The 25237-nt window shown below is 41.4% G+C and overlaps 1 protein-coding gene across 18 annotated transcripts in view; it reads left to right on the top strand.

Annotated features, from left to right (window-relative positions):
- The window catches only part of DTNB (dystrobrevin beta), a 214843-nt gene that overhangs the window by 18697 nt on the left and 170909 nt on the right, over positions 1–25237 (top strand). For 13 of the 18 annotated variants that reach the window (XR_008747996.1, XR_008747997.1, XM_055809646.1 and 10 more), the window contains 4 exons: positions 3144–3224; positions 5206–5419; positions 10518–10603; positions 21546–21700. Coding sequence is in view for 16 of the 18 variants with exons in the window: in XM_055809646.1 (XP_055665621.1) it covers positions 3144–3224; positions 5206–5419; positions 10518–10603; positions 21546–21700 (536 nt within the window). In the remaining 2 variants the exon portion in view is untranslated. The remainder of the gene's footprint in view (positions 1–3143; positions 3225–5205; positions 5420–10517; positions 10604–21545; positions 21701–25237) is intronic. The other 5 variants (XM_055809655.1, XM_055809656.1, XM_055809648.1 and 2 more) reach the window with 4 other exon arrangements.

Raw genomic sequence — 25237 nt, forward strand, 5'->3', positions numbered from 1 at the left:
CCTTTCATGTGACACCAGTCTTAGTATTTCTCCCCATCTTTCCAACTTGTTTTGTGTTTGAGTTTATAGTCTTGTCCCTTTTTGGCTTGTTCAGCATCTAGCACAAACTAACTCCTGCAGCCTCCCTGATGTATAGCTCATCTCCTGGTCTTCTCTGCCTCTATTCAGCTTTACTTGAGCAAAGGTCACTGAATTGTGCATGATATCCTGGGTGAAATCTCATTAGAACCTTTTGAAATGACAAACGTACTTCTCCAGTAGCAATGCTTTGACTGGTGCATCAGAGTATATTACATTTGCCTTGTCACTTTAAAGTGTTACAGTCATCTTGTGATCATTTAGTACAGACGTCTTGCTAGTTCTTAGCTTTGGCTAATTTGTTGAAAATATTCAGAACTTTTATTGTCTTTAGGCAAGGTGTCTCTTCTTGCAGCTGTGGTTCTTGCTGTTCATTATCAGTGAAAGTGCTGGTGTACAGACGTTCTAACTGCCTTGCTCTGTAAGGCTCTTCAGCATATCAGTATGAGAAATCTTAAGGTCTTAAGCTTCACCTCCCCTGTGTTAGAATGTTTCCCTATAAAGTGGACACACAAATGGTTTCCTTTCTAGGTGAGCTTCATATGCAGGGTAGATGTGTGATGTGTAAAATCGATGCTTTCCGCGACCATTTGTTGTTGATCAACATGCAGATTTGCTGAAGTGTTTAGGTAACTGCTCGGGTGAGATGAGAGTAGACCTTGGCATTCACCCACGCTGGGTGTGCTACCCAGTGATGTGGGGGTGTTGCGTTAGTAGTGCTTATGGAGCTGTCGGACAGGCAAGAATTCAGTGTAAGCTGTTCTTGATTTCTCTGAACTGCAGTATACGTACAGAGTTTATCTTATGGAAGGGTATAAAGAAGATGGAGCCAGACTTTTCTCAGCTCAGTGGCAGGATACAAGGTAGCAGGCCCAAACTGAAACGCAACAAATTCCATCTCATTGCGAGAAAAAACAGTTTTACTGTGAGGGTAGTTGGTGGTTGAGCACTGGGAGAGGTTGCCGGCTGAAGTTGTGGAGTCTCCATCCTTGAAGATACTCAAAATCAACTGAATAGTCAGGCAAGTTGCTGTGGCAGGCCCTGTTGGAGCAGGGAGAGGACTAGGTGATCTCCAGCAGTGCCTTCCAGCCTCATCCATTCCATGATTGAGGGATAGAGATTGTCTTGAAAACACGTCCCACTTTATCTTCTGATAGTTTAAAAGAATGGCCTTGTTTAATACAAAAGCTTTAATGTGACACAGGAAGATGAGAACAGAAGATGGATGACTTTTCCTTTTTGTTTCTGTTTCTACGTGTAGCTGTTAAATGACCTTTTATGTATATGTAAATATTTTCTGTATAAATTGGTATACATATATTTTATACAGCCAGAGCATTTTGTGAAGACTCACGGTTTGTGGAAGTGTGCTCTCTGGTGTGAAAGATAGAAGTATGCACCCTAATTGAGAGTTTTGAAAGAATACTGCGTAGAAAATATGAAGTGAGCTATTTTGTTGTAGCCTTGGATCTGAATACTCCAGCCTATGTTTACCTAGGCAAGTACTTTCCTGAAATATCGGAGACTAGTTTTCTAAAGATGACGCTGTGAAATAATCCACTGAAATTTATAGCGCCATACTATAAAGCAGAAGAACGCTCCTCAGGTGCTGGCTAGTCTAGTGTCACTCTGAAGTAAGCCGTCATGGGGAGCCTTGAATTGGGAAGTGGGTCACCCCCCTCACTGATCTTCTGAGCACCTTTTTACCTTCAAGCCTACATCAGTGATGGAGAGAGATAATCCTTGTATGTCACTTTCAAGACACAGTACACGCATCTGCTTGTTCTTAAGAGATCTTTTGGCATTGTATTTGCGAAATTGTGATGAAATATCTAAAAGCCAAGAAGACTTTCTTAAATTTGCAGCTGTGAGTCAGTGGATGCCTACACAAAGGTAATTCAAATGAGGTATTTGCAAGTTGGTTTCTGAATTCAGAACATAGGAGGGAATAAGTTACCATCTTTGAGCAAGACCCCCTGATACAGCAACCTGATACTTTATTTAGGAGGATGTGGGCTTGGGTTTTTGTTTTTAAGTATCTTTGAGAAGTCTGGATTCTGCAAGTCACAGTTGTGCCCGTTTCTCAGTTCTTTACTCATCTAGGCTCTGGCTTTTGAGAGAAGTATGAAAGACTGCGGCAGAGCCTGCTTTTGTGCGTTCCTGTGAGAAAACAAGAGTTGCAGGAGCCATGTGCATCTGTGCTGTTGCTCATGTGCAACTGGATTGTTTCAGGCTACACCTTAGAACTATATTGATTTTAGGACATAGCTGCTAATGCTGTTGAACTGTGAGCCATTTAAATGGCATTGTGGTTTAAGATTAATGGGATTTTCAAGACTTGACTTGTTGGCTGCTTCCAAATTAAAATGATCAGTACTGGACTTCAGTATCATTTATCATCCCCACATCATTTATGCTCTCATTTGGTCAGTATAGGAGGTACGCAGGTCTGTTTGGTAGAGGGTTAATACAACTTTCTGAAATTGCTCAGGTTTGTAATGTTCAGAGTAATTGCTGGAGCTAGTAGATGTACAGGCTAGTGATAGATAATGGCATTCAAATATTTCCTGATGTGGGATTGTTTGACGGTATAACACACATCTTGAAGTGGGAGGTTGTTGGTGAAGATTATTTTTTTATTATTTTTTATGTTTTTGTGCTTTTTCTTCTGCTTCTTACTGATTTGGATCTATTTGGGAGACCAAAAGCATGCTCCTGAAGGGGCTGTGGTGCAGGAGGTGGTAGCAGTACTAACCCCACCTTTTCTTTGTCTCTTATCTTTTGTGTACGTGTCTTCCAAATCAGCACAGTCCTCTTCCTTACCCACTCACCACTTAATTCTTGCTTCCTTGTAAGGTACTCGTACAAGTCTCAAACTTAGGTCAGTTTATAATACACTGCTGAAAATCACTTTACCATGACATACGTAATGAAAATCTTTGTCACGTTTGTATGACAAAGATGATGTATGTGAAGAAACACTCAAACCATTTTTAAGTAAATCTCTCAGGGGTAAGCTGAATGTTATAGAGGAAAGAAAAACACAAATTTTTCTTTATTCATAGGAGCACAGAATTTTGATGTCATCAGACTTTCAACGTATCGAACAGCCTGTAAGCTGCGGTTTGTACAAAAAAGATGTAATCGTAAGTTATAATTACTCTTTATCTTCAAGAACTTCTCATGCATGATTGTTTCAAATATTCTACCCATGTCAATTTTAAGTACAGTGAGAGTAAGCAAGCATTTTATCAGAAAATGGTAGTTGTTACTTAAACTAAACAGATTACACATATAATTAAAAAGAGGCAGCGATCTTTGTCCAATATTGTAGAATATCTTCAGTTTTGTTCTTTGTTTCAAAAATTTAAAATATATGGGCCAGCTGGACATATTTCAGTTGCCCTCAGTGTCAGATGCAGGCATCTCAAGCTATTTGAGCTCCTGTTCCATCAGGGCATACTGCAAACCACCTGACAGCCAGGCAGAGGTATGACTTTGGTGATGCATAATACAGTCACTAGTGTGAAAGTGTCTGGATCTGACTGTGGTGGCATATGTGAAATGTAGCAACCATAAAGAATCCTTCAGGTTCATACCATGCTAGTCAGTGTAAGTTTTCTCATTCTCTTTCATGATCCTTTAACCCTTGGAGAGCTCACCAAAGAAAGACTAATCCAAGGGAGAATAAGTGATGCTACTTTGCATTCTGCTACCGTTGCGTCAGGCGCAGCAGAAAGCGAAACACTGATGTATGCTGGAATAGGTCCCTCCTTCCAGTGAAGTGGAATTACTGTGTGTCTCATGTGGAAGAGGACAGGAGAACAGCTGAGGAGTCCTGCAGAGGACTTGCGTGCCTGCATGCTGCAAATTGTAGCTCCTCTGTAGCACTGTAGCTGACCACAGGATGCATGTGTGTCTTGTAGGGCTGTTGGGCCAGTCCGCACAGTGCCTTTCATTTGATGGATGGCTTACAACTTCTTCATTCCTATGGAAAAGTGTTGGTTCTTGTCTTTGAGTCATGCTTTTGAATTCAAAAGCTCTGTTAATCAGCAGAGAGAGGTATTAAAAAGTGCTGATTATAGTACAGTGCACACTTTGGGCCCAGTTCACTGATGCCATGCATATGCCTTGAGTAACCTTTGCCATATGTGTATGTGTAGATGAGGCTGTGCATTTATGATCTTTGTCTGGACCACAGGGTGATCCAGGGGCATGTGCTTGGCGTGACTAGGTAGCTTGGCTTTCGTTATTGTGTGGTTTTTATGTAAGAAATATGAAGATGAGTTTTATGTAAGAAACATTGAAGGTCACACTCTTACTTCAGACCCTTTTTTATAGGTTATGGAAGATAACAAAAGATGTGAAGTTAGCAAATAAGTCTGTCCTTTGTAACTGTTGGATCATGTTCAGTTTGGACTGATGGATTACTGTTGATCCTTAGGTGCCTTCTCCCACTATCATGCATACCTTTCAAGCTCTGAAATATTTAAAAACATAAATAATGTGGTTCTGCAGATCACTTACTGTGGTTTTGGGAAACTTTTTCTCTATGTTGTTAAGACTTCTTAGATATGCCCTAAGATACAGCAGGGTAATTTAAGGAAACTCTTTGGAATTCTAGACCTGTGTTTACAAAGTATTATGCTCTGGATTTGGCAACTGGATCAACTGGATCCCGTCATAGTTTAACTGGAACATCAAGTTCCTCCTTCAGTACTGAACTACTAGTCAGCATGAGGATGTTCAAAATTATTATAACCAGTTTGTAGTGGATTTAGAATATGGCTGATGCCTTTCTCGAATAAAAATACCTAACTCTGCTAAAACGCACTGCATGATGATGGAAGATAACTTTTCTCCTTTATGAAGTTTTTCTGCCTGAGCACCCAGATGTTGGAGGGTGGAATAAAAGGCACACAAGATGTCTGGGCTCTACTCTGTTACTTTAAACCAGCTGACACAAACTATAAGTATGAATTTCAAGAGTCTGACTCTCACTTTGACTACAAATAAGTAACTGTTCATTCAAAAATAAAAGCTAACCTAGCGTTCAGAAACGGTACCGTAAAAGTAAGCTTGCATGCGTTACAGAATAGAAGTTAATTTTTTTTCCTTTATTTTTAGTTCATCTTGTTGATATCTGGAATATGATTGAAGCCTTCCGAGATAATGGCCTTAACACTTTGGATCATAACACAGAGATCAACGTGTCTCGACTAGAAACAATCATTTCATCCATCTACTACCAGCTAAACAAACGCCTTCCTTCTACTCACCAAATCAGTGTAGAGCAATCCATCAGCCTCCTCCTCAACTTCATGATAGCAGCATATGACAGGCTAGTAACTCCTCTAGTTGTATTCTTAAACTAATTTTCTCTTTTAGTTAGATGAATGCAGCCAACAACTGCATGAGTCTCTGGCAAACTGTCCGCATGCTATTTCTCAAGTTCAAGAAATTGTGTGTTGCACATACACACACATGTATTTAATATCATAGTTGTGCCTGCAGAGATTGACATTGTCACAGCAGCAATACTTTGCTTTAAAAATTGCTTTCTTAAGAAAGATGAGTTAGTGCCTTCTGGAACTTGCAGACTGCTGTGAGCTGAACTGAAGATAAACTGTGTTCTGCAGACTGTGATAGAACATTGTTAACCTCATTGTGGTATAGCACTGTGTTAACAAGTGAAAGTGTGTTATTGAATCTTGATCAACAAGACCATTTTATAATGCTACCTTGTTTTAACAGTCAGCTTGCATCCCATTCTAACATGCTGTGACCCCATAAAGGCTAATTCTCATTTCTTTGCCGGAAAAAAACTTGATTTCTCCTTCAGGGTACTGTCTAGGCATTTCCTGGTGTCCTGTTTTATAAGTTTCTTTTGCAGCCTCTTTCTTCAGGGTTTGGTCTGCTAATCTTCTTGAGTAGTTGTGTCTGTGGATTCTCTGAGTAGCAACTGCAGAACTTTCACTGATGTTTACTATTCCTTGCTTTTTGTCTTATTTTTCTCACAGTCAGCTATTATTTCAGTCTTGTCTTTCTTCGGCTTTTGCCCTTTGTCCTAGCAGTAGAGAACTGCTTGTGGCCAGGATGCTGTCACAGAGGCTGAGGAGTTTTACCAAAGACAATCTGCAGCACTGAATATGCCAAATAGTTGTTCTGTTTGTAATGTCCAGGCTTTGATCCTTTCCCAATGTGACTACTTCTTATTGTCACCAAACTGAAGCCAGGTTTTCCCCCTCCAAAAAGTCTGTCTTGCTAAGGGCAGTTGAAAACAACACAAAGCTCAGAGCAGACAGACTGCTATGAAAACGGAATCAAATGTGTATTTTTCTGATTTGGTATTAGTTGAGACATGTTGTCAGGGTTAGCTGATGGGTTTAGTTATTTTGAGACAGAAAATAAAGAATTTTAAACCAGAAATGGTCACATTTTGGGGAGCTGGCTCAAAAGATTGAGGCTTTATTTAGAGGTATGTTTTTTTCCCCCCACTGCCCCCAACCCTACAAGTCCTGCCTCATCTGGAACCCAAGCAGCACCCTTGATCCCAGCACAGTACAACAGTTTCTCCTTAGGCTCCTCTGCCTGGCACATGGGATTGAGACAGAAGCTGGGATGCTGGGCTGCATCGTGCAGTGGGAGAACCAAGCATAAGAGGAGAGGCAGGCCTGAGGCTCCCTCTCCAGGAGTTCGTCAACATGGCAGACATTTATTTTCTAGGAAGAAAACCCGTACACATCTGTGCTGGAATTGCAACACTGGGGTAGCTGTGTGGTTGCTTGAATGCACATAGTGCAGTAGGTTCTTACAACATGGTGCTGGTGGTAAACATCACAAAGTCGTTAGCATTCCACCAAACAGGTACAGGAATCAAATATTTGACTAGCATCTTCTCCATGGAAATACTTAAGCTAAAGCTTAAGTAACTATGAAGGACGCTTACAATGAATGCTTCAGTGGGATTCAACACTGATCATGGTGCAGAAGCGATGGGTCGTACTGCATCAGTGGTGAGTAGTGAGGAGCAATGCCTGTGGTATGACATTCTTTGCTCCTTTTTCCCTCAGAGCTTTGTATGGGTGTTTGACAGTTTAATCCTGGTCAGTTTTTCCCAGTAGCCTCTCATGACTTTCCAAAGTCCCTGGCCCATTACTGGCATCCCAGAGGAACAGCTCATTGCCTGCCCCATCCTGCTGTTTCAGAGCAGTCAGGTTTTTACTTCGTTGTTTCTAGAAATCTCATTTAATTTGACAGTGGGTTTAGTTGCTCCAACTTTTTTTTTTTTTAATTGTAAGTATCAAACCACACTGTATCTGGTAATAAAGCAGCCTGCAGTAAGGGAGAGGGAGAGGATGAGCACAAACAAGTTGAGCAGCCTGGGCTGGTGGCAGGTGTCCCTGCCCATGGCAGGGGGTTGAAACCAGATGATCTTTAAGGTCCCTCCCAACCCAAACCATTCTATTGGGAAGTGAGTTGGCAAGCAAAGTGTGATGTGATTAGGAGGAACCTCATAATCGGCAGAGCTGGTAAGGGCTTACTTCAAGCATATGCATATACGTAAGGAAATGCAGCATCACACAGAAAGCTCTCGTGCCTCTTCTGGGAAATCAGGATGACTGGGTGCCTCTCTGAGGTGGCTGTGTGCTCTTGCTTGCAGCATGGGAAACAAACGAGAGGAGTGAGAGGTCTGATTCCCCTACAGAGGACGAGGTGGGAGAGCTGACACAACTGGAGTGCTGCAGCGGGTTCTTCGGGAGGGACAGATGAGGAGGGGGAGTTGCCCTTTACATGAGAGAGCAGCTGAAGTGGATGGAGCTCTGCCTGGGGATGGATGATGAGCCAGCTGGGAGTCTGAGTCAGGATCAGTGGGCAGACTGACATGGACATTGTTGCTGTGGACATCTGCTACACACTGCCTGGTGAGGAAGGCATAGAGGATGAGGCTTTCTTCAGGCAAATGGAAGGAGCCTCATGTACGCAGCCCCAGTCTTTTTAAACAAGCATCCTAGTTCTAGTTCCGCTCCTGAGAATTCCTGATGGTTACAGGAGTTTCAAAATCACATTGAAAGTTTTGCCCTTTTTCCTTTTGTCATGCAATTCATCAGATTGAATAGCATTGGTACAAAAATAGATTTTGGCAAATTGCTTAATAACTACACCTCTGCCAGATTGCAGGGGGAGGAGGTTTGGGGTTTCTTTTGTTTTGTTTTTTCTGTTTGATTAATAAACAGAACATCAACAGAAGCAGACCTAATATCTGAAGGCACCATAGGATACCTGTGCAAGGAGGAGACATTGATGGCTTTAGTCACTTGTTTTTTCTGGAAATTAATTCAAACCTGAACTCTTCTTTTGAGAGGGAAAAAAAGAATGCCTATTAAAAAGAAAAGAGGGAGAAGAGCTGAGACTATAACTTAAGGAGATATGAATTAGCTGGTAAGATTTGCTCAGGAAAAAGTGGAGGTCAAGGCCTGAAGAGGATGAACTTTTCAGACAGCCAATTTCAGATATAGTAAAGTTTTTTTGTTTTTTTTTTTTTTTACACATGGGGTGCCAACTTACTTCTTTGAGAAAGCTGTTTAAGAGAAAAGTCAGCAACAAAATAGGATAGCTGAGATCTTTACCTTGTTGTGATATTTTATAGCCTTTATATTGCTTGAAATATCTAATGTGTTTAGTTTTCTCCCTTTAGTTTCTTCGAACAGTGGTTAAAAGGGTACTGGATATCATCAAAGTGATGGCGTTTGAATGACCGTTCCTCTTCACAGATCTTCCTGCTGCTGTAGCTCTAGGAGAGATGGCCTCTCTTCTGTAGAGGGAATATTTGAAAGATACTCTCAGTCTGTATTTGAGAAATAGCATATTATATTTCAGGTTCTTCTCAGCCTAAGAAAGGTTGAGAGCCGTTACCTCGCTGTGGAGTGTGAAATGTTACCAGAAGATGATATTTGCATATTAACTGAGTGTGAAAGGGGGGGGGGGGGCAGTTATTTGGTTACTTCCTGATGTCTCCATCTGGTTGCTTGTTTGTCATTGACATTAGACCTTGTCACTACTTCAATACCATCGGCCAATATTTACTTCAAATAATTCTACTCTTGACATTTCCCAAGTGCTAGTCATCTGAGTGCAAAGGTTAAATATGTATCTTGCTTCCACTGAGAAGTATTCTACAGTTTTTCTAGAACTCTTCCAACACGCATCATGTATTTTCCCCATCATTGTTTTCCATGATAGCACAAATTATCTGTCCAATGCATTTAATTATGGTTACTCAAACTTATTTTAATTCTTGTTCTGCTTTTACATGTGACTAACTTTCTTGGTGGCTTATCAGTCTCTACCACTGTTGCTGTTTATAGTTAAGGATAATGACTCAGTATGTGTCTGTTTGGCGATAAGTTGCTCAGAATTCCAACAGCTTTTACTCACGTTTACACACATTTCTTTTGCCTTACACACCAGTAAACCCATGTTCAACTGACTTCATGGTAACAGTGGGTTTACACTGAGATCACCACATTGTGGCTTGCTTAATATCATGTATTGGAGGCTGTCTGACTCCTGTCTTTATTACTGTGAAAAACAGAAATTCAGGAGCCAGGGAGGTGGGCTGCGTGCCTTCTGGGCCAGCACTAAGCTGGGAGAAACTGTTACTGGTGTTAATTGTGCTGTGCTTTAACCCAGCAAGCCGCCTTCTCTGTTTCTGGTGACTTAATTCCTTCATAATTTCATCCTTATCTTTCTTTCTGGTAACAGGAGTAATACCCGTAGCTGTTTCTACATATTATATCATGCTGAATAGGCTTTTTTATACTTTCCGTAGAGACAAATATATTTTCTCTTGCCGATACTAGAAAATTATTCCCAAAATCTACCATCTGGTCTGATAGCCCAGCAGCTTTACTAACTTAAATTAGAATAAAACATCGTTCACATTATTCGTGTTTTGTGTTGTATATTCAGGTACAGCTTCTCCATTAGCTGTCAATTACTTACACATTTCATTCTAAAAATAGTATTTGAACATCAGTTTAAATCAAGGAGTAAAAATCTAAAGCAACTAAGAAAGGAAAAAGGGAGATGTTTTACAGTGAACAAATGTATTTGAACGGAAAAAATTAAAACATTACTTTTTTAATAGGACAGCTATAGGATGAACAAGACAAAAGATAGTCTCTTTATCTGCATTTTTCGTAATTCTGCAAGAAAATTTGATTTGTGATTAGACACTTGTTAAATCTTCCAGTATATTAAAAATGCTGATGTTATCACTGTTTAATGTTATATTCCATAGTTTTGGCAGATCGTAGTAGTTAATGGAGGACACTTATGCATATCCTTCCTATTATAGGCCTCAGTATGTTTGTTACTTACCATTCTATGTAGTAATTACTTGCCATGTGATTTCTTTTTTTTTTTTTTCCCCACAGTGAGGGCCATGGGAAGTTGACGGTATTTTCAGTGAAAGCCATGTTAGCAACAATGTGTGGCGGTAAAATACTGGACAAACTAAGATGTAAGTATTCTTCAAGCAGACCATTTCATGAAATATTTTGTTTCCATTATTGGCCATATTTGTTTGATTGTATTAAGTTCTGAAAGCTAACTTTTTCACTTACTCAGCGATCTTCATACTCAAATGGAGCTTGCCATCTTAATGTTTTTGTTACACATGCCATCTGCTGGCCATAAAATATATGGAGTTTGTTCCTGAGTATACTTGAAAAGCATAGTTGTTTATTTTGAAATACTTTAAATGTAAAACTTCAGGTTTGATTTTTATAATAGTAATGTCAAATTTGTTGCCATTTCCCCTGTTTTGAGGCTGTTGGGGGGGGGCTTCTGTATATCTTCTTCATCTGCGATGCTCTGTGCATCTTTTCATTCTGCAATTCCAGCTTCTCAGTTCTTATTTTTTAACTTTTAAAATATTATTATTCTCTTTTCATCAATCTTACTTCCTTATTTTCTTGTTTCCACAAGCCTTCTGCTGTATCAGTAGAGAATCAGTGATATCCATAAAAATTGTTTTGGTCCTTTAGTAATAATTCTTGTTCTTCTTTCTTAGTGGCAAGGTGTACTGTTGTTTTGGGTGTTTTTTTCTTTTCATTTCCACCCTGAAGACTTGGAAAATTAATCTTGCTGTCAGTGCCAGATTTCACTGTTTGGATCTTGTCATTTTCACCTCACCCTAAATTCCCTTTATGAAAGTTATGTTGTAATAATCCATTCCTCATAATCTCTGTGGTTGTCATTCACTCTAAATAATTTAGACTTTTCTATATCATTAAGCTTCTTTATTATATTTGCTTTAAAGTTAGCATCATAAACTACATGACAAGGTTCAAAAAAAAGATAGTGAAAAATCACTGCCTACGCATACCAGGCTGCCCCTGTTTCAGTACCAGGAAATGCCATTTTTTTAAATTGGGAATAACTATAAAACTCTCCGATTGAAAACAAAGCTGCAGGTGACTAAAAATTAGTGTTAAATAAAGGGGGCAGGCATATATGACAGAGGATATTTAAGGCTACTTAAGTGTTTTTAACAAATTAATTACCTTTATAGATTATTCTAGATCAAATACTGGGGGGGGGGGGGGGGGGAAGATAAAGACTGCATGTCCTCAGTAAAAGATTACATTTTGGATTTAATGAGGATAAAATTTGTGGAGGTTCAGCAGTTCAGCACAGGCCTGGGACAGAAAAGGAGCATTATTTCTAGAACTAGCAAGACAATACTGAAACACATCAAGAAAATGGTGATGTGATCCTTTTAGTGGAAAAGGCAATTAACCACTGGAATTAAGTGTTATGGGAATCAGTAAACTTTTCATGTTTTCAGACAAAGGCCTGGGTATCATTCTGGTAGTTATATTAAGCCTCAAGTTACTGATTTAAAAGGTAGCTAGTAAGATGCTTTCACCTTAAGGACACCTCATTTAATAGTTCTGTTTAACAAGTGTGCTTAGCCTTAAAACTTAAAATTTGTGCATTTAATGTACTGTTCTCTCTGCCTTTTCATAATGTCTGCTTTTTAATATAGCATTTGAAACTTCCATTTTTTTTTCCTTATTCTGTTAGCACCTGTTTCCTTTGCCATGGTAACTTTTTTCTTTATAACAATTCTTAACTGGTGTTCATACACACTGGAAGAAAGGCTTTTGACTGCTTTTACTGAACAGTGCTGCTTCTTATAGCTTTGTTATATTCTGGTTTTAATACCTTTTATTTCTTGTATCTTAATAGCTGACCTTTAGTTTGCATTGTACTTCAATGTTTCCTCCAGTATCTGCTGTCTCTTTTTTTCTTGGTGCACTTCTCTTTAGATGTGAAGCACCATTTTCAAAGAGCATGTGACTTTGTATTTGATGTGTTTTGGCCAGTAGCACTTCTGTCTTTTTTTTTTCTTTTTTTTTTAAATTCAGTGTTAAAATTCAGTTCCTCTCCTTGCTTTTTCAGTATGTCGCTCACACTGACTTCACACCATTTGATGTTTCTGGGCCAGTTCTCATGACAGAGCGCTAACTGCTGACCCACCTGTTTAAAACCTGGTTTTGGTGAGGGTGTGTTTTGTTGTCCTGTCAGGTATAATGTCTTGTGAGTCAACTGAGAAAGAAGAATTTCTTTATCCACAGCTGTAACAGTAATGCTGACTTGCCACTGTTTTGTATGGTCGTGGCACTTTCTTCACATACACCATGTGCTGTGGATACTCCTCTGTCCTCTCATGTGCTCGTTGTTGTCTTTGCTTAGTTAGAGAGAAAGTTAAAGATTGCAGCCACCTCACTGTTACTCTCTTAAAATGCTCAGCATGCCACATTCGAGGTTAGGACAGAGGCAGAGTCTTGGTACATAATTAAAAAAATTGTTCAGGAAAGGGGGATTTTGGCTAATTTGGAATTGAGATTTTAGGAGTATAGTAAATCTGTGCGGGAGGGAGAAGTTTTCTGTAAACCAGAATAGAAGTGGGCTGTTGACTTTTCAGACAAGCTCATAGGACAGTTTTCTGTGGAATGTGGGAGAAAATCTGAGATTCAGAATAGTAGAATCTTGTAAACCTTCTGAGGGGAGAGAATGGAGGAAGTGTGTCGTGATGTTAGTGGGGTAAGTTTGAGTATCACCACAAATCAAGTAATACAATAGCTGAACTATTAACTGTTGGTTACCTGTCTTTCTGAAAACTTTGGAAGGGACAAGGGAATGGGAGGAAGAAAGTGTCCTGTGAAATACGGGAGGGGAGATGTGGGGAGCTGCAGGCCCATATACCTGACATGTCTTCTGGGAAAGCTGTTAGTAATTAAGAACAGAATTAGCTGATGCATAGATAAATGAGACTTTGTTTTGGGGGGAAATGGCTTTTGTGAAGGGATGCCTTATAAAACCACAGGAGTTTGTTAAAGGAGGCAAAAGAACCCCAAAAAGATGGACAAAGGAGTTCTGCAAATACAGACTCGGATTTCTGAAAGGCATTCAGGAAGGTCCCTTATCAAACACATTAAAGGCATTTAAAAGTTTGATGAAAGGAAGGAAAGGTTGGGGGTCTTTGCATGGCTAGAAGATTGGCTAAAAGGAACCAAAACAGCAATAAAGATGCTTTTTGTATATAGGGATTGGTGGATAGTGCTGTACCTAAGCTGTTTTTAACAGTCCTAAGAGGTCTGGAAAAAATACAGTGACAGGTAACAATTTGATACAAAGTAGATCAGTGTAGTAAAAGCTAAAATAGACTGAAGAGTTATAGTATCATCTGACAATGCTGAGGAATTGAAATAAAATGGTAGGTGGAATTTGATGTGAATATATGTAAAGTGGTGCATGCTGCAGGAGTGAACTGTCATCTTAATGTGATGCACAGAAAGGTGAGCTGAGAAAGCTGTTGCTCAGATGAGAGATCTTGGAGGTAAACTTCTATGAAGATGTTGATACTCCGTTTAGTAATGGCTCAAAAATATATGAAATGTTAGAGGGGAATGATGTGAAGAACAAAGTGGAGAGGTAAAGGCACTGTATAAATCCATGGTTTCTTTGTGCTTTGAAGTGCTACTCCAAGTAACCCCCATCTGGTAGTCTGCTCTTTCCAGTTCCAATACATCTTTTCTGAGAATAACAACAGATTGGTGTTTCTTCTTTTCTGAGAATATCATCAAAGGTAGAGAAAGCCTTCTGTATGAAGAATCATAGAATGGTTTCAGTTGGAAAGACCTTTAAGATAGAGTCCAACTGTTAACCCAGCACTGCCAAGCCCACCACTAAGCCATGGCCCCGAGCGCCACATCTTTAAGTCTTTTAAACACCCCCAGGGACAGTGACTCCCTCACCTCCTTTCGGTGAAGAAATGTTTCCCAGTCTCCAACCTAAACCTGTCCTGGTGCAACCTGAGGCTGTTTCCCCTTGTCCTGTCGCTTGTGACCTGGGAGCAGACACCGAACCCCCTGGCTGCAGCCCCCTCCCAGGCAGCTGTAGGGAGCGATCGGGTCCCCCCTGAGCCCCCTCCTCTCCAGGCTGACCCCCCAGCCCCCCCATCAGACTGGTGCCCCAGCCCCCTGCCCGGCTCTGGACACGCTCCGGCCCCCCAAGCTCTCTCTGGGAGTGAGGGGCCAGAACGGACCCCAGGGCTCGAGGGGCGGCTGCACCGGTGCCCAGCGCAGGGGGACGGTCCCGGCCCTGCTGGCCATGCCATCCCTGACACAAGCCAGGATGCTGTTGGCCACCTTGGCCACCTGGGCACACTGCTGGCTCGTATTCAGCCAGCTGTTGACCAAATCCTGCCACTGTTTTGTGGGGAGAAGCCCTGTGTGATTGTTCTCAGGTGCTTTTGTGGTTTCAAATACATCAGTTACCTTGGATCTTCGCTGCCGCATGGACCTCCATCCCCTACCTCCCCCAAGACAGCAGACCAAATGACCTCGCTAGCACACTGTCCTTCAAACATGGACATGCTGCCCCCAGGCTTATCTCTAGCCAGCCTGGGTTTATCCCTTTCCCCCTTCAAATCTAGTTTATAGCTCTTTCCGTGAGCCCTGCTAACTCCTGTGCACAGATCCTTTTCCTCCTTTAAGACAGGTGTACCCTGTCTGTTGCCAGCAGGTCTGGTGTCATGTAGACTGACCCATGATCAAAAACTCCAAAATTCTGCTGAACAACTAGATAGAGCAGGATTCTTCAACCTGTAAAGAAAAATGGCGGTGAAAGAATAGAGGTTTATAAAACCATGAGCCATGTGTTAGTGGTGAATAGAAAACAGCTGTTCTGCCCCTTCCAATACAAGAACTCTAAAGGACTGTAACTGAAATTAGCCGACTGAAGCAACAAAAAGCAATACTACTTTAAACTTTAACAGAGGATGTTGTTGGTATCAAATATTTTAGCCACTCGATTACTCCTTGAACCAATTTCACTGAAGGCAAGTTCATCAGGAGCTGCTGAATGCAAAGATACTCTCAGCGAGTAGAGGAATATTCTGGGGAACGTGCTTGCCTGAGCCATCTGCTGTTGGGATAAACAGACTGTTGATCTGATCTGCCTCAGCTGTTCTCATATTCTTTATTTCTTCTTCTGATTGTTATGAATATGCTGTCCTGTTTTTTTTCCCCTTTTCTGTCTTTCCCACCTGTGTCTCTGATTACTGACCCATTTCATCACTGAAATTGTTTCCAGTTTTCTTGTTTCCCTGATTCCAGCCCTATTCCTGCACTGCCTCTGCCCTAAGCAGGCTGTCAGCTCTGACTCGGCTGGAACGCAAGGCTTTCTGGAAATCATGGAAGTTATAAATTGGTTTTTTCCTCATCTCATAATTTATATGAATGATAGTAACTTGGTCTCTGTACTTGCATATGTATGGGCTTTTTTAAATTCTGAAAATATGAACAAATGGAGTGTTTTCCAGTCCATACAGTGTCTGGCAACACGTATGACATGGGAGTTGTTCAATGTTACCACTTTGCTGTCTCCGGAAAAGATTATTTCCTCTAACACCTTACTCCTTGCAAAGGAGTTCCTTTATATGGTGTGCAAGGTAGGAGTTGTAAACCCAGCTTACTGCTATAAACTTTGTGATTTTTGTTGTGGCCTTCTAAGCCCAAGAAATGCCATTTAAAAAAATGTCAGATTTTGTGGATTCTGCTGACTTTATTTTGGCATTCAAGTAGATTCATTGTGAAGTAATTAGTGCTTCCTTCCATGTCATTTCTGCAAGTAAATTGCAAACAGAACTTCAAGTAAATCAAGACTCCATCCTGCTCGTTTTAAGGGCTGGCTGACTTCTCTAGTGACTGGCTCTACCTGTGTGGTACTTCATGGCTCCCTTGCCTCACTAGCGCCTTTTTTCCTCTCACCATCCGGCTCTGATAAGCGTTCAGTGCTTACTGAAGTTCACCCTAAAAATTCATACAATAATGTATGCTAATTACTAGGTTTTACATAACAAAGTTCCTGAAAGTTAATCTGCTGTAGTTGAATTAGCCTGATTGCAGGGTTTTGATTTTGGGGAGAGGGTATTTTGGTTTTTTGGAGGAGTGGGGGTGAAAGAGGAGTTACTTGTTTTGGTCCTAATTAGTGAACCAAAGTAGTAGTAGTAGTAATAGTATGTGGCTTGTTGTAGCTCATCTATTCAAAATTAACAAGCTCAGTGCATGATTTTATACAAGCTTTCTTACATATCATTAACTTATAACAAATGTCAGGAGTTGCCACAACATCTGCTGATCTGATAGAGGTAAAGCAGCTGCAGGGCTGTGTCCACAGTCTGCCAGTGGTGAGGGTAGGTGTGCATTCCCGGTAGGAACATGCATATGCAGCCACACAGGTTAACACAGGCAGAAAATAACCATGTGAACACAAACAGCACCAATGACCTGGTTCTGTTATCCCCCCCCCCACCCCCCGGCTTTGCCTGATAAGGATGAAAGCCTGTTGGTGGTATAAATATGTATCTATATGCATATGCCTGTACAGTATGGATCCCTCCAGTGACTGGTCTTAGATGCTCATCTATCTGGTAGCTGTTCCTTGGAGCTTCTTGGATCCTCTGGTCTCTCAAGTATCTGTCCCAGACTTACAAGCTCTCTGATATCTAGCTCTGAAACTCTAATCACTGAATTTTCCTCTAAAAGCATCTTCGTAATCTCCTTGTAGGTGTTTGGGTGGTGTTACTAGGTCTTCTCAGTGTCTTATCTACTCCAGGCTGAGCAATTGCTGTTTCCTCAGCCTGTCTTCATGGAGTAAGTGCTCCAGCATGCTGATCAGCCTTGTAGCCCTCTGCAGAGCTCACTTTAGTTTGTCTTCCATAGTCTGTGTCTTTCATACTCTCAACAATTCTCTAATTCTAGGGGGGTCCCAAGACTGGATGCAGTACCTAGAAGAGGTCTAAGAAGTGTTGAGCCGAGGGGGATAATCGCTTTGCTCTACTAGCTGAGCTCGTGTTCATACAGCCCAAGATGGTGTTGTCTGTCTTTGCTGCCAGAGCGTGCAGCTGGCACTTGTTCAGCTTGTGACCTCAAAATCCACAAGGACTTTTCCACCAGAGCTTCTCCCCAGCCAGGATTGCTGCCAGTGTCTTCCTTCTCACGGGCAGGACATTTGTCCTTTTTGAATTTCATACTGTTCCTGCCGGCCCATTCCTCCAGCTGGTCTAGGTCCTACTGGATGGCAGCACTTGTCCTAAAGGCTGTCTCACCTGGTCCTCCCAGTTTGGCATCATCTGCAAACTTGGCAAGAGTGCAGCCTGGCACCTCTCCCAGATCATTGATGGACATGGTGATCAGGACATGTCCCAGCACAGATTCCGGTATTAGTCCACTTGTTATTGGCCTTCACGTAGAGTTTGACCCACTATCCACTACCCTGCAAGCCTGATCATCCAACCGGCTCTGGTTGGATACTGGAATGTGGTGGGCAAATAAAAAGTAAAAAGCCTTGCTCGAGTTGAGGTGAATGATACCTCCAAATTCAGTCATTTTATCACAGAAGACAACCGAGCTGGTCAGGTGTGATTTGGCCTCGGTAGATCCATACTGATGGGTCCCAGTCACCTTGTCTTTATGCAGGAATGTGCACCAAGAAGGTTTGCTCCATGATTTTCCTAGGAACTGAAGTGGGGCTGACTGACATGTGTTTCTTTGGATTGTCCTTTTGACCTGAATACATACTTGGGATTAATGTCAAAAAAACCTGCACGCAACAAAAGCGAGAGTCAAACCAGTTCACCTCTCAATTTTATTTTCTTGGCTTTTACTGATATTAAAGCTAGTATTTAACAAATATTTTATGAATTTGTATGATGATAAATTGACAACTTCATAGGAATTGTGAGACACGAGACATGCAGGATACCAGGATAATAAGGATGCCAGGTTTTTGTTGCTTTGTTTTTAACTTCATCGGAGAAACGGTAGAGCCTTCAGCTTAAACTGCACAAAGCATCAGGCGAATGTCTTGATTGGAGAATGCAGTCAGTTTTGGCAGTTATAAGCAACTGCAAAGAGCCTTTTGAGGGAGTTGTTGAACAGGTTTAATAGATACTATGAGCTCTGTTCTTAATGTAAAAGTTCTACTGCAAGCATTTGAAAAAAAGGAAATAGCGAGTTGCACAAGTACCATTTTTCTATTGGCATTTCGGGGACTGAGCAGCGGGTTTTGTAGTTCTAAATTTTTTATTCTCTCTAGTTGGAAAGGAAAAGTTTATAGCATAGTAGCATTGAGCTGAAATGTTATGAGAAATGAAGTATAATACCTTGTCATCAGGAAATTGTTGGCACTCACATATTGTGACCCTGAGGTGAGCTCTTGGGAAATTACACTGTTAGCCTCTGCTTTGCTTGAGGTTTTCTATTTGAGGTTAATTTGCTGCCCTTGAAAAGGGTAGATGACTGTATAATTATGTCCTACTAATCTTTCCTTTCCAATTTCACTGGTAATTTCCCATGTGGAAGTTCCCCACTAAGTGAGTTGAGCTTTGACTATAAACCCACTTTTCTATGACTGCAAGATATAGGTTAGTGGAGTTTGGTGGGTTTTTTTGTTGGTGTTTGGGTTTTTTTTTTTTAATTTACCCTTGATATATCCTCTTCATTTTATCTCATTTTCAATTTATTTCCATAGCTTTAATTACTTTCTCTTTTAAAATCATTTAAATCTGGTGAACTGTTCAGTTCAGATTAATATGCCCAGAAGATTTCCGTCCTTTTTTAAATACAAGTGCTGTTATATTCCAGTCATGTTCTTCTAGTCCCACCTTGACAGATCTATTACTAGACTTTCAGGTTTTGTGCCATGTGCCAGTTCTGGAGTAATTCTGATCTAGAATGGATTAGGATTCTGGAAGTTTGGCGCTCTAATTAGTTTTAGTTGTTCCCATAGTTTTCATTTGTGTGCATTTTGATTCTGACTTTTCTTTCGCATTTAATTTTCAGATTAAATATAATTTTTCTGCTTGTCGTAATTTTCTGAAATACATCATTCCCCCAACCCCCCATTTCTCTTTTTGTTTTTTTTTCTTTTTTGTTTTTTTCTCTTTTCCACCATTTCTCCTAATATGGCTTATAAGATTATTCAACAAGAGTTTCAGAGCTTCAAGCTTGTCTGTTCAGCCAGTGATGGCTTTATTACCCTTAACTCGGATATCGTAGGCTTCTTCATAAGCTCGTTCATTCAGGAGGCTGGTATAATTTCTCCAGTTTACTAGAAATATGCCTTTCTGAAATAGTCTTATTTTAACGGTCGTAGTTTTGATCACTTAAGGTTATTTTCTGTCAACATATCCTTTTTGATGTTTAATTGCTGATGGTGTCTTAAACAACCTAATAGATGATTCTGTGTTAGTGAAGAATTCTGGTCTCTGTCACATCTTGGAAAATTTTAGGTCTTACTAACATTAGTGCTCTTATTAGAGAAATCTTCCTTTATAGAGTAATCTGACTCTGCAAGTATATCAGAGACCTAGTTTTGCTGTTCGAGAGATTTGTTTTTTCCAAAGAGGTTTTTGATCTCAGGACAGTTCTGCTTTTTCTGTGTGCAGCTGTCCCTAATATTTTATATGACATCATTTTCTTATAATGCTATCTACACATCTCTCCTATATTTTTACCTTTTCTGAGACTTGAGAGCTGGGAGCATTGGGTTGGTCATGTGGAACGGCTGGAGGAGTTGAGCTTCGTGCAGTAAGGGGGTAGAGGGACTCCAGAGCAGGAGGCTCAGGAGACATCCTTCCTGGCACAGAGCTGCTGGAGCGGGGCCAGAGGAGGCCAGGGAGATGCTCAGGGGCTGGAGCAGCTCTGCTGTGGGAGAGCTGGGGTGGCTCAGCCTGGGGAGGAGAAGGCTGCGGGGAGACCTTAGAGCACCTGCCAGTGCCTAAAGGGGCCGGCAAGAAAGCTGGGGAGGGGCTTTGGGCAAGGGCAGGTGGCGATGGCACACGGGGGAATGGCTTTACATGCGAGAGGGGAGATGGAGATGAGAGATGAGGCAGAAATTCTTCCCTGTGAGGGTGGCGAGGCGCTGGCCCAGGCTGCCCAGAGCAGCTGTGGGTGCCCCATCCCTGGCAGTGCTCAAGGCCAGGCTGGAGGGGGCCCTGCCCATGGCGGGGGAGTGGTGGGACTTAATGGGTCCTTAATGTCCATTCCCACTTTAAAACATTCTGTGATATCATCCACGTACCCACAGCTGGGTATTTTACATTGGGAGTGAAAATCCATGCAAAACTACCCTCTTCCCTGCCACTGCCTGGGACCACCCTCCCTCCCTTTCCTTTTCCGTAGATACTCAAGATTGCTGAACATCTTGCTTGATCTTCTTTTTGGTTTTGGAAACATCTTTAGCCCCACGTAGCTAAATAAAAAGCATACCTCATCTCATTGCAAGTGAAAGTTCCTTTTCTAGCTCTTCAGTGTACACAGAATCTCTAATAAAAAATTAGATCAGATTTCTTCTTCCCCATCCACTCAGCTGCACGGCTGGTGAGATTTAGCCTTGGTGGAGGGCGTTGCACCCCAGTTTCTGACTGCTCTCTTCTAATGCTGTGTTATTTAAATTTAACATGCCATTGACGTGCACCAGATTTACCAGGAGTTTTGCCAGTTTTGACTTTGTGATTCTTACAACTTTTTTAATTCTAGGAGATTTCTCAGAGGATTTTATGTAGGTTTATTTTGAAGGCATAAACTTGAAGATGTAATGTTCTCTAAGTTTTATAATGACTCTTAGCTTCTGCTTTCTTGCTGTTACAGTTAATGCACTGGCAGAATCTTTTTTCAAGACTGGATGAGATGGGATAGAGGAAACAGGAAGATTTATATTGTGGCATGTTCAAATATATTCATTTATAAATTATATCTTGATAGCAAGTGGTAAGAAATTGTCAGAATAAAACAAAAAACTTTCTTGCAGTTGAAATGGATTGAAATAATATTTTTTCTGTAGTAAGCATGTATTTACTGTAGGGTTTTTATTATATTTTCTTACAGATATTTTCTCTCAAATATCAGATTCAAATGGACTTATGATATTTACAAAGTTTGATCAGTTTTTGAAAGAAGTTCTAAAACTTCCAACAGCTGTGTTTGAGGGGCCTTCTTTTGGATACACAGAGCATTCTGTACGGACCTGTTTCCCACAACAAGTAAGAGTTAAACAAAACAGGAATTTTCTGTTGCTTGTTAATCTAGTGCTTTCTTCTGAAGTCCACTGGCTGTGGTGGTTGTAGTTTGTGTGGAGTTTGGAGGGGAGGGGGTTTGGTAATACACACTGTATAACCTAAGCAGTCTTAAGACAGTCTAAATAATTTAAAATAGCATGTCTAGGTTTTAGGCGGCTAAAGGATTTTGCGCAGTTTTAGTTTGTTTGCCTCCTTGAAGGGACACTTCAGTTCCCCATCAGAAGAACAGCAAGGATGACCTATTTATTTTCTAAAACATGAAACACAGTGGTTTTACTGTTTTCCCTTGATTATTTTTTTTAAAGTGCTCTCATGTGTTAAAAATATTAGTTTCAGCAGACCACTTGCTAGTTTGTTGGGGCTGTATAAAATACATTGTGTACACATAGTTTATTTTTAAAGCAGTTTCACTGTTGTGCTTATTGATATAGCGTGGTTTTTTTCCAAAATATTTCCATTACATGTAATGTTTGGATTAGATGTTGTCATAATAATCTTAAAAGAGCTTTTTATTTCTTTGTCATTTTACTTGTAATTTAATTGTTCCAAGAATTTGTTTCTAATTTGAGATAATGTAAATCGTGTAAATAATCCTTAAATCAATTTTAAACATGAACCTAGATAATCTTAGGCCTAAAAGTAAATGTTTAGGTCCTGGTCATGATTATGTTCCAGAAGATCTGTTTCTGAAGTATTTAGATTTAGAATTTATAGTCTCTTTTGCTAAACTGTAGTTAATTAGCAATTAGTGTATTTGAAACAACAACACAGTAGGAAACAGCCTTTGATTTAGGAAACAGTGAGGGCTCCAGCTCATCTGTGAGTTAGAGGACAGAGTTTTATTTTACTAATAGTGTAATAAATATTTTGCTCTGTTTCCGTACTGGCTGAGGTGTTTCTGGGCCATACATGCTCCCACAGACGTGCCACCCTTTCTGGTATGTCAGTGCAAGCCATCTACACACACAGGGAAACTGATCCGACCAAACCAAGTTTCATGTCAGTGGCGGAGCTGCTGGGTATAAAACCTCAACCTCACGATGGAGCTACAGAAGTCAGACTAATTGGATTCTAAGCTCTACATGCTCTTTCCATTGTCTGCAAAGGGAACAGGGATGGGGTTTTCATTTTCTTCGGAAGCCTACGCTCTGGAAGTGACAGTTTCTCTCTTAATCATAAAGAGATGCTAGTGTAGCCAGCTAGACTTTGACAGTTGGCTGAGATTTCTAAGGTACCTCATGCAAATCTTACCATGGTAGCCAAGTGAGGTATATTGACTACCCTTGAACGTGAGCCAGCAGTGTGCCCAGGTTGCCAAAGAAGGCCAGTGGCATTCTGGCTTGTCAGCGACATCGTGGCCAGCAGGGCTGAGCACTGGTGTGGCCGCCCCTCAAGCCCTGGGGTCCGTTCTCGCCCCTCACTCCCAGACAGAGCTTGGGGGGCCGGAGCGTGTCCAGAGCCGGGCAGGGGGCTGGGGCAGGGGCTGGGGCACCAGTCTGATGGGGGGGCTGGGGGGTCAGCCTGGAGAGGAGGGGGCTCAGGGGGGACCCGATCGTTCCCTACAGCTGCCTGGGAGGGGGCTGCAGCCAGGGGGGTCAGTGTCTGCTCCCAGGTCACAAGCGACAGGACAAGGGGGAGCGGCCTCAGGTTGCACCAGGGCAGGTTTAGGTTGGAGACTGGGAAACATTTCTTCACCGAAAGAGTGTCCAGCACTGGGACAGGCTGCCCAGGGAGGGGGGGGAGGCACCGTCCCTGGGGGTGTTTAAAAGATGCGTAGATGTGGCATTTACGGACATGGGTTAGTGGTGGGCTTGGCAGTGCTGGGTTAACGGTTGGACTCAATGATTTTAAAGGTCTCTTCCAACCTAAATGATTCTGTGATTTGCATGTGGCTTGCCTGCAGCATGTCTTAGCACTCTTTGACTGGCTCCCATGAACAATAAAGCTAATTCTTCATATTGATTCACTTTTAGAAATTCCTTTGCTCCAATTTTATTCAGCAAAACAAAATCCCTAGTGTAAGGCCAGGTTTGCAGACAGTGGTAATGTTTTTTTTAATTAATCCAGATATATGCTGTACCCTATGACAGTTCTTTCATTTATTTGGAACATTGAAACAAACAGGTCCTGGGAAGTAGATGGATAATCTGTCTTAGATTTAATTCCATTTTCTTAGGCCTCCCGGATCTGAAAATAAGCTTCCCAGAGGTACTTGTGTGATATTCTCCTTTTACAGCCTATCATTTTGTAAAAATTCTTTCCAGATGGCATTGGTAAAGCTGTGGGGTTTCAGACTTCGGCATTTACATGACTGATGTATAAGCTACATTTACACTGGTTAGCTGAGCAGTGCCTTGAGCTGTTCTGTGGTCCTAAGGCCCACTGGAACGGTCTGACCACATCTATGCTATTAAACTCTCTTATTCCCTCAAGCAGGGTGGTTAGATGGAAACTGTTTATTAAAAATGATTCCTAGCTGATACTAACAGCTGATCTGAATGCTGGAATCATTTGGGAGACTGAGTGGTTAAACCAGGCACAGGTTTAATAAAATAAAAGCATGCATGATTGATGTCTAGCGCCAGGGACGTTCCCTAGCGTTTAAGTAAAACTACCATGAGACAAATCCTTCCTGGCCAGCTGTGGTTCCTGGCTACCCATGGAGATCATGGTTCTGGGAGCCACTTCTTTCAGGTGCCAAAGGCCAATAATTTACTGCTCTCTGAGTGGTGAAAGGGCAGATGGGCAAAAAAAGTGTCAGTAATTGTATACACTCTACAACTCTCTTTCATTTCTTGGGTCACAGATGGAATAATTCAAACTTGTTGCCCACACAAAATGGAGTTTATTGGGATGCTTTTGGCAAGCACTGCGTTCTTTGTGATGGCTTCCAGATGTATGAAGAGCTTCCAGTAATAGTTTAGTATTCTAGGTCAAGTGGGGGCTTCCGCAGATGTAAGATGTCATGTCATAATTTTCTTAAGACTTTGTTCACTTGGCTACAGCCAGTCTGTCAGAGATGTTGTATCACCATGACATTCCCTGCCTTAGTAGGAAACTTTCTGTATTGATGGCACAGCCTGTCCTGTCGCTGCAGAGGCATGTCCACTTCATCTCTCATTTACAGAACAGTTTAATTGCAGTGTTTCTCCTGAGCTGTGGCGTTCACTTCAGTGACTTGGGAGCCAGGAGCTTGGCTTCGGTACAGTCAAACTGCTGGTTATTCTGTTGAAGCTCAGTAGCACGAGTGATGGAGTCAGGCATAGACAGGCACTGTGCATGCCTTACGTGAAAGCTTTGCTAAAGCGTTGGTTGGCTTGGGCTTCATGGATGATGTGGCTGACAGCTGAACTGTCTGCACGCACTTAATGGTGTCAGAAGGATGGTCAGGACATGCAGTCTTATTAACGCGAGTAGTAAGGAGTTATTTATTAAGGACAGGATGGTCTTCTGTATAAAGGATGACATAGGCATACTCTGATAGAGTTGCAGTTTGAACAC

Source organism: Falco peregrinus, chromosome 7 (assembly GCF_023634155.1).
Source record: "Falco peregrinus isolate bFalPer1 chromosome 7, bFalPer1.pri, whole genome shotgun sequence".
NCBI lineage: Eukaryota > Metazoa > Chordata > Aves > Falconiformes > Falconidae > Falco > Falco peregrinus.